Genomic DNA, 10,633 nt, shown 5'->3' on the forward strand with positions numbered 1-10,633 from the left:
CGTTTGTCTTACTCGTAAGCTGTCATTTTGAGTAATGTATTTGTAAGAAATAGATAAAACATAAATTACCTAAGTGAGGCTGGTAAAGTGCGATGAAACGAAATACAAAATTCTGGCTAAGTATCATAACTTACCTACCTATACGTTTTTGAGACCAAATAGTATTTACAGCAATAATTTTAATTTTTTTTAGACTTCTTATCTAGGTAACTTTTTACGTTTTTACCTACCTGTACAAAATTTTAATTAGATTCCTCTAACTATTCAAATTCAGAGTTTCAAGATCACTACCATTTTAACTGTCACCATGTTAAATATCAACGTCAACAAGATATCGACTGGCAGAAAAACGGATACGTATATCAAGAATCTCAAAAGTTACTAAACGCCATAAACAACGGATTATTATTCAGCTAGTGACAAAAGGGCAAGTTGTGGCGATATCGTTGGTGACTTACGTCTTTTTGTGCGCAGGAGCGTCGGCGCATCGGGCGGGCGCCAACTTTGAAGTGTTGTTCGCGGCGCGCAGTATACTCCAATTTCAAGAGCTCCACCGCTCGTATAAAAGCTGTGGTTGCCGATCTGAAAAATCATTCCCGCCTCACACATCTTCCGAGGATCACCGAAAAAGCTGTATTAAAAATAAAAATGAAATCGGTGAGTCGATTCATTGAAAACATTGATTGCTTTTATCAATTCATGTCAAAGGATCATGATTAATTACAATTAGATATTTATTTTTCCTTCAATAATATTGACAAGGTTAATATCACTTTTAAAATTTGGGGATTTTAAAAATTGGCCATACATGAACCTTTTAAAATATTTTTAGAATAACAAAACAAATTATTTAATGAAAATAGAATTATTTCATTTGAATGTTTATTTATACGCACGTGCTTAAACGATAATTAAAAGTCATTAACTACAAAAAATCCTTAAGATCTTTTTTTTTATTTATCATTGTAAAATAATTAATTATTTCAAAATATTACAAAACTATAATAGACCGGTGCATGAACTGATAAAAACTGATGGAACTAGAATTTGTATTTGTTTAAGTTCAATGATTATTTTATACTTTTTATAGGATTAGATGGTTAATTAACTAGAGTACCTACCTATAAGATATCACGTTTAAACTATTAAAAACAACGACCGCATCGTTCACCATACCCATAATAATAACTAAGAAACAATCGATATAATCAATAATTTAATTGAATGTGATACAAATTAACTGTAAATTGTTATTATAAAAGCAAAACATTATAAAACTTATTCGTTTAGATCATAAAACCCGCAACAGTTTTACATTTTAGGGCGTGTATTAAATTATCTTCTCAAGGCTTGGTTTAAATCCAATATTTTTACAAAATAAACTTACAAATATTTTTCAAAATCATGTTTTTCTTTTATCACTTTGAAGTCTTTGAACACAATTCACGACATGGGATTCTTCAATAAGCGGGTATTTAGTGTTCTCAAGCGTCGGCAACGCTTAAGTGGCTCCTGTGATGTGGCTTATGTCCATAGGCGACGATAACCGCTTCCTATCAGGCGGCTCGTCTGCTCGTTTGCTGACTATCACATAAAAAAAATCATATGTATTTCACCTTGTTTCCGGCGCGAAGTCGTTCCCGTGGCCCGTCCTCTTACCACGTGGAACAATGCCCGATGCCACGATACCGTGTCCTTTGTAACATTGTACGGACTACAATACTATCTTGCTGCGTTTTCCCACCACATTGATTTTTCGCTATGAGATGTACTGACGCTAAAAATGTTTTTTTAGTTTTTTGTTGCATAAAATTACAAAATTGATTTGCGTAACTTAGTAGGTACATTAATAACAATTCATAAACTAGATGTTTGGCAAATCAATTTCGTCAGTAACGGTAGAATAATCGTAGAAATAATATACTCATCCGTTTTTTGGGGTTAAATACTTCAATTACTAGCATAAGAAGTTCAAAAGTTAACATATGTAAAGTGCAATGTTTAACTGTTACATCAATAAATAAATTTGTAACACCTATGTACCATTTAAGTCGATATCTATCGCAAACTAATGTAAAATCAGTTTGCAACATAGTTTGAATGTTAGGCCAAAAACGTCAGTTTCTGCAATATAATGTAGATTTGACGATCACTGTATGCATGCACTAACAGCAGAACTCGTAACATGCCGAAATGAAACGTACATCGACAATCGCGAAATGAAAAGAAAAAATCGGTCAAGTGCGACTCGGACTTGCGTTATAGGGGTTCCGTACATTACTCAATTTTTAACAATGTATCTTTTTATGTGGAATGTAAATGAAATGTCTTGAAAAAGCCGTAGGAGTTGGATCATAAACTGAGTAATTAAGTCCGACTCACGCTTGACTGCACATTTCTAGTAGGTTTTCCTGTCTAAAAATTTTTTCAATATTTTTGAACCAGTAGTTCAGAGATAAAGGGGGGGGGGAGGGGAATGGTTGGACAGACAGACAGACAGAAGCTGGAGTGATCCTATAAGGCTTCCGCTTCTTCCTTTTGAGGTGCGGAACCCTGAAAATGGTATCGCGATGACAGATGTTACGAAAAATTACCGATATTAACGTACATTATTCATAAGTAAGTTTCGATTGGAGTTTTCTATCAACTATACATCATTCTGACTAGGCCCCTTGACCATTGGTGGATGGCTTATATTTTTGCAATAAGGTTTTAAGAATCATAAATAAGTTAACAATATCAGCAATGGTATTGTATTTTCTTAAGTAGGTAGGTATAAGTTGTGTTGTAGGTAACACTTTTATATCTTACTCATTTTTGCATACACGGATTCAAATATTGAGAATGTCATTCAGGGAACGTGAAAGAATATTTATTGTATACTCTAGGTTCTCTAGAATATCTAAAATTTCAGTTTTGAAACTCAAACAAAACGATAAAGAAGAGATAAATGTACAAATAAAAATACTGTGGTCCGTATACCTATTTACTTGTTAAACAACAACATTAATTATAAAACAATAAATAAATACTTAAAATATAGACAAAATATCCATAACTAAGGAACAACAAGGGCAGGGTCATTACCTAACTAGGCTACGGTGGTTGGAAAAACGGCAAAAGCTAGCTCTATTCACGCAATATTATTGTTCTGTCAGTCAACCAAGTATCAAAGAAGTTTTTCATTATGTAATTTTCACTTTTCATTGTTCTATTTGTATCTTCCTTACTGTTAATAAAGTCATCATCTTTTTTTAAACCAACTGTTCGTAATATTTATTGCTGGTTAATAATTAACTAAGTAATTAATGTCTTGAAATTTATTCAAGGTATTTAAGTCACGCGAGCTACTTTACGTGTTAAAACCATTACACTTAAAATTATGTTTTAGATGTATTAGTTCCGACGTTTGAGTTGAAAAGAGTGAATAACAATTGTTTTAAAAGAAAATTAATTTAAATGATTTATTCATTGGCTATAACAAACCTTTATATGAAGAACAAATTCAGGAACCAACTTAGATAGGTACATACCTACCTTTCAAATGTAATCTTATTTCGAAACAATGTTATCTATCATTTATGTGTATAAGTTTAAAATAAGGTTACCTTCATCTGCCGAAAAAGTGTAAAAAATACCAAAAACAATTTTTTTTTCATTGTAGTTCATCGCTTTGTCCGCCCTGTTCGCTGTGGCCTGCGCAGCGCCTCAGTTCCAGCCACAATACCAACAAAACCAGGTGATACCGATCGTCAGGCAAAGCCAGGAGGTTAACTTCGACGGATCGTACCAGTACAGGTAAGTTCATTAGTGATAATGTAATAATCTTGTTTGGGTTTTAAAAAAATGACTTATTTACGATCCCTTTTTATACTTCGTAAACAAAATCTTAAATCTTAGAAGAATAGCTAATACCTGTCTGAGCATTACCTTAGTAACATTTGGAGATAAAAAGCTGTAATATTCGAATTTAAAGTATCATTTATTCATATATATGGTACAAGAACATGTCAAAAAACAATAAATGAAAATAACTTAAAATTACAATTAAACTAAATACAAACTATTCTAAAACAAAACTAAACTAATTTAAAGTATGTTTAAAGTGTTGTGAGACATACTAACATTGTACTTGACATTGAGTGACTAAAAACAAGTGAATTTAAATCATAAAATTATTCAAAACTGCAATATGTCAAAATCATAAATAAGTGTAGGTACAATCAGTAATAGTAGCGAACAAAATTGCGCGTTAAAATGATTTACCATTCTGTAAGTCGCTTCTATTGATGCTGCCTGATCATTTCATGCATCACTCATCTGGAATCTACCTACACAATTACCTAGATATAACATATTAATATAAGCTATCAATCGATTATTGCTTTTGTTGGTATTAAGACAGGATTATTAGTAAGAATTAATGATGAAGTCAATAGGCGTGACATAAAAGCTAACAAGTTATTTCATCGCAGTCATGAAATTCTTATAAGCTGCCATAGAGAAATATAGTAAGTATAGAGTGCTCACTCCATACATCAGTTAAGGACTATTATTTTCGCAGTCGACATCTAGCATCGAGTAGCGGAATTATCAGTACAATTCTCTATTAGTGTCGAAACTCACTAAAAGTGTTTTGTACAACAATTTACAACTAATTTTAAAAGCAGAAGGCGTTGAAAATAGAGTTCCGGTTAAATCGGTTATAATATTAGCTGAAAATTGTTGAGCATTAGACTTTTCGGTCGTCGAAACATCTATTGTCAAGTATTAGCAGTACTGATAATTCTGCTAATCGTCGTCGTTTTGGTACTAAAACTGATGTATGGAGTGAGCACTCTATGTATTTTTTCTCTATGAAGCTGCGAACTTTCAACTAATGACCTAATAATGTTGGTCTTAAGTGTAATTTCTTCGTAATGTCGGTTAGGCAACGAACATAAAACGTGCAGTATATGTTTCAGCGAGCTAAAAGGCTACGAGTTTTCCCATACATACCTATAAAATTAAGCATGTGGGTAATAGATGGGATTGGTTTCGCTATAAACTGACATTATAAAATGTAGGTTTATGATTCCTTGGTGGTGACGTGTCCTGTCGCTGGTCACTATGTCGACCAAACTGTGTAATCAATAATAAAATTAAAAATTTCGGCTTATATTCAGATTTTTTGCTTAAGAATAAAAACGCTATTTAAAATGGTATAAAAAAATTGTCATAAAATTATGTACATATATAAATGTAAACATGAATTACTGTAAGATGGTAGGTTACTAAGAGTAGATTAAACTTTTTTGTACATAAAGATTTTCCAATACTGTCATTGTCAATAAACTATAAAGTAATGAACACCTTACGAAAGATTTGCGACGGTGCGATCAAATCAGAATTCCGCCGGTGTCAAGAACATTAAATGTGAGGTTTTGTAGGAGTCATCTACAACGTACGCCCAGCCCATTTTACGCAACCAGGCCGGCCTGGGCGCAAAATATATTGATGATTCACCTGATTACAAAACCGTATTAAACTGTAGGATAACCGCCTGATAACCAGGTCCATATACCTAATGAGGTTGCGTCAAAGCGGTGGCATTGATGTGGCCAAAATATTCGTAAATATTAATGTTCTTGATTGAATTAGGAAATCATTGTGTTAGGTTTATAAATATAGGATTAGGCACAAATCTTACAACATAACAGATGATCTGTCATAAGCATCTAAGTTTTTTTGCTCTTGTTGTTTATTATAATATTCATTTAAATATACCAAGGCATGAATTTCTTCTTTATCGAATCTTCATACATAATCACACACGAACAGATAGTTAATTCATGTATTGGGTAGCAAAGTGAAACAAAGGGCTTAATAATAGATAATTTTATTGATACTTATCGAGTAATTGCATGAGTCAAAACTGCTTTTTGTCTGTTCCTCATATTCTTAGTACCTTACATACCTTGGTAACATTGCACCTGGCTTATCCATATAATGCAGTCAGTATCACAGTCGTATTTTTGATTTTAAAATAGAAGCTTTGCTCTGTCATTAGATTTGATCTTTCTAGAGGGCGCCCAAGGCGTTTAAGGCTTCTGAAAACCAAAACGATATAACTGGCTCAAATTCTTTACTATGAAGAACTTTTTGAGCGTGGAGCAGATAATTCTCCCGTAATCTATTAAAGCAGCATTGTCTATCCCCTAATTTGTAGTTTTCATAACAGCTGATCTTCGGTTAACAAGATTAATTGTATTTTAAATAGAGTATAATATGTAACTAAAATTTAGCAGGCTATACAACTACTAGCTAGATGAGACTGTTATGTAATATTAGGTTCAGTTTTACAAATCCAAGCGTCTAATCCATTTAATTTTACATGATCAATGGATAGTGTCCATCCGTTAAAAAAATCCCTCCAATCGGTAGTCCTTGAAATGAGTAGGAGAGAAAGTCTATAATCTCAAAAAGAACTCCTTCAAAAACTAGAGTCAGACCAAGCTAACTCTGCACGGCATTTGTAATAACAAAGTGTGGCAGTGTAATGTGTGTGTGTCAATATGACGTTTATAATGACACTCAATCACTTTGTTTTGTTCAAATCGGTGCAAAGTTAAATTAGACGGACTCTTCAAATTCTGTGCATGTATGGGCTACAATTTTACTCACAGCGTTCATACCAATAATAAATTATGCCTTATCTTTTATCACAGCTATGAGACCGGCAACGGGATCGCGGCTCAGGAGCAGGGCTACCTGAAGAACGCGGGAGTCAAGGACGCGGAGGCGCAGGTCGCTCAGGGCTCCTTCAGCTACACATCGCCTGAGGGCATCCCTATCACCATCACATACATCGCTGATGAGAACGGTACGTTTCTAACAGTCACTAAGCTATGATACCGGCAACGGGATCGGCTCAGGAGCAGGGCTACCTGAAGAACGCGGGAGTCAAGGACGCGGAGGCGCAGGTCGCTCAGGGCTCCTTCAGCTACACGTCGCCTGAGGGCATCCCTATCACCATCACATACATCGCTGATGAGAACGGTACGTTTCTAACAGTCACTAAGCTATGATACCGGCAACGGGATCGGCTCAGGAGCAGGGCTACCTGAAGAACGCGGGAGTCAAGGACGCGGAGGCGCAGGTCGCTCAGGGCTCCTTCAGCTACACATCGCCTGAGGGCATCCCTATCACCATCACATACATCGCTGATGAGAACGGTACGGTTCTAACAGTCACTAAGCTATGCAACCGGCAACGGGATCGGCTCAGGAGCAGGGCTACCTGAAGAACGCGGGAGTCAAGGACGCGGAGGCGCAGGTCGCTCAGGGCTCCTTCAGCTACACATCGCCTGAGGGCATCCCTATCACCATCACATACATCGCTGATGAGAACGGTACGGTTCTAACAGTCACTAAGCTATGCAACCGGCAACGGGATCGGCTCAGGAGCAGGGCTACCTGAAGAACGCGGGAGTCAAGGACGCGGAGGCGCAGGTCGCTCAGGGCTCCTTCAGCTACACGTCGCCTGAGGGCATCCCTATCACCATCACATACATCGCTGATGAGAACGGTACGTTTCTAACAGTCACTAAGCTATGATACCGGCAACGGGATCGGCTCAGGAGCAGGGCTACCTGAAGAACGCGGGAGTCAAGGACGCGGAGGCGCAGGTCGCTCAGGGCTCCTTCAGCTACACATCGCCTGAGGGCATCCCTATCACCATCACATACATCGCTGATGAGAACGGTACGGTTCTAACAGTCACTAAGCTATGCAACCGGCAACGGGATCGGCTCAGGAGCAGGGCTACCTGAAGAACGCGGGAGTCAAGGACGCGGAGGCGCAGGTCGCTCAGGGCTCCTTCAGCTACACATCGCCTGAGGGCATCCCTATCACCATCACATACATCGCTGATGAGAACGGTACGGTTCTAACAGTCACTAAGCTATGCAACCGGCAACGGGATCGGCTCAGGAGCAGGGCTACCTGAAGAACGCGGGAGTCAAGGACGCGGAGGCGCAGGTCGCTCAGGGCTCCTTCAGCTACACGTCGCCTGAGGGCATCCCTATCACCAGCACATACATCGCTGATGAGAACGGTACGTTTCTAACAGTCACTAAGCTATGATACCGGCAACGGGATCGGCTCAGGAGCAGGGCTACCTGAAGAACGCGGGAGTCAAGGACGTGGAGGCGCAGGTCGCTCAGGGCTCCTTCAGCTACACGTCGCCTGAGGGCATCCCTATCACCATCACATACATCGCTGATGAGAACGGTACGTTCCTAACAGTCACTAAGCTATGAGACCGGCAACGGGATCGCGGCTCAGGAGCAGGGCAGGAGAACGGTATGTTTCTAAGCGCCACTTGCATCATACGACGAACCCGGGGTTAACCCGTTAACCCAGTGTCAAATTGTACTGGTAACTATGTACACTCTAGGTTTAACCGATTAACCCCGGGTTAATGTGATGATGCAAGTGGCGCTAAGAGTAACATTCCATTTCTGACCGCAGCTGCACTTCTAGTACGAATACGAATGCGTCGGTGTTATCGTCAATTTCCATAGTAAAATAAATGGTGGTGCTGCTGTCGTTGGAAATGGACTGTCACCTTAAGGGTAACATTCAATTTGTGACCGCAGCTGCACTGCTGGTACTGAACGCGACGGTGTTATTGTCAATTTCCATAGTAAAATGAACAGTAGTGCAGCTGTCGATGGGAATGAACTGTCACCTTAACAGTCCTTTTAAGTAGGTACGTCATAACCACAAAAGCGTAGTACATTTTTCCTAGACGACCATCACCATTGCTGTACTCCAATAACTTTTTTTTGATGAGTTAACGTTATGTGACTTTTCTGTAGACATCATAAAATAAATGGCCTCTAAAGTCTATTTTCCTTGCTGGACTCTTATAGGCATATTCAAACCTACTTCTTATACGTTGAATGTACTGATCTGCTATAAACATATTTAAATGACAGCGAATTAATGACAGACTTGACGAATACACCTACTTGCAAATAAATGTCCTATTTTATCCTCACTAGCGTTTCCATCATGCCCCGTTCAGTATTTGTAGAACTTGACTGTGATTGATGCAAATAACGCCTGACTAGAAAGATGGAGCACTATTTGAAGTTTAAGATATATTCGCGCAAAGTTGTACCATGCATAGAACGTGTGTGCAGTCCGCAGTTGAATAGGTTCTGCCCAATGCCCATGTAAAGACATGAACAATCACATTCAAATTAGTACTTAGTTAAGAGCTTTGATTTTAGTGTTGCTTACTCATTTTATTGTGATTGCCTGACATAAAGCATATTCGCCCACGATTGACATCTTTGAAACCCGTCACTGATCGAAATACCTAGTTGGTGTACCTAATTTATCGTTTGTTACGTTCATGCGAATTTTTATAATTATTTTAGATCTGTCATAATAATGCTACCTAAAGCGTTAAGATCTTGAGATTGATGAAGCCATTATTCATAAATGTCTTTGCTGCAGCTATTGTCGAATTGCGACACCGGTTATGATTTAAACAATCAACCTTTAGCCAAGGTTTTCAAAAACTTTGGGGGTCATCATGATTTAACGCTTTACAGACATTAAATCAATTTTAAGGTTTTAAATAAACGCATTAGACTCATCTTCAACGCAATTTAATTTTATTTAACTCACAGATTATAGTCCATCCAGTCCTATAAATAGTAAATACAGATGTCAAATACAATGAAAAAATCAACGATGATCAACTCTGGCCAACGTGGGACTCGAACCCACATCCTTGGATTGCCGGTCCAATGCGTTAACAGTTCCGTTTTTTCATTATGATTGACATCTGTATTTACAATTTATATATTGTAGTAATGTGGTACGTCGCACAGTAAAAAAGGAAAAATATCTTATAGTCCAATTTAGCTCAACATACCTATTTTGATGAATTTAGACTATTTCTTATCTTAATCACCGATGTAACTACATTCTTTACTTTATTCGTTGCCAGGTTTCCGCGCTGAGGGTGCCCATCTGCCCACCCCTCCCCCGATCCCAGAGGCCATCCTCCGCTCCCTACAGCAGATCCAGCAGGCCCAGCCCCAGCAGCAGTTCCAACAACAACCCTTCAAGCAGAACTTCCGAGGCTAACTCCGACCGTACCGAACCGATACTCATACCACACGTGTACCTAGATCATACTCAATATATGTAATTTAATAATAGGTTTTGTTACTGTGATTTATTTTTTATATTAAGAAACGAATTTTCTATATTAAATGACATAAATATTAATAAGTTTTTTTTATTTGACGATTTTGGAGGTTTCAATATAGGCAATTTACTAGACTGTTTGAAGGAGCATGACATTATTTTTCTGAGAACTGCGGTTAAATTTTACAAAGGCCATTAAGTTGAACATGAATAGAATATGTATGTATAGTAGTAAAATTTTCAGATAGGAACTTGAAATACTTATAATGTACAGTTTGCAAATATATTATTTACCTACTTAGCTAAGAAGTTCAAACAATAGCACTATCACTCTTACTGAAAGCTGGGCGTCCTAAATAAGGCGAAGCGATACTTCACACCTGGGCAGCTTCTAACACTTTACAAAGCTCAAGTCCGGTCGTGTA

General features: G+C 37.7%; 1 protein-coding gene across 1 annotated transcript; it reads left to right on the forward strand.

The window, feature by feature from the left end:
- The first annotated feature begins 514 nt into the window (after window positions 1–514).
- LOC134666074 (endocuticle structural glycoprotein SgAbd-2-like) lies at window positions 515–10,292 on the forward strand. Its single transcript, XM_063523188.1, has 4 exons — window positions 515–657; window positions 3,665–3,798; window positions 6,708–6,862; window positions 10,006–10,292. The coding sequence occupies exons 1-4, from the start codon at window positions 649–651 to the stop codon at window positions 10,143–10,145; spliced, it is 438 nt and encodes a 145-aa protein (XP_063379258.1). The 5' UTR covers window positions 515–648; the 3' UTR covers window positions 10,146–10,292.
- The last annotated feature ends 341 nt before the right edge of the window (window positions 10,293–10,633 follow it).

This window comes from Cydia fagiglandana, chromosome 7 (assembly GCF_963556715.1).
Source record: "Cydia fagiglandana chromosome 7, ilCydFagi1.1, whole genome shotgun sequence".
NCBI classification, from domain to species: domain Eukaryota; kingdom Metazoa; phylum Arthropoda; class Insecta; order Lepidoptera; family Tortricidae; genus Cydia; species Cydia fagiglandana.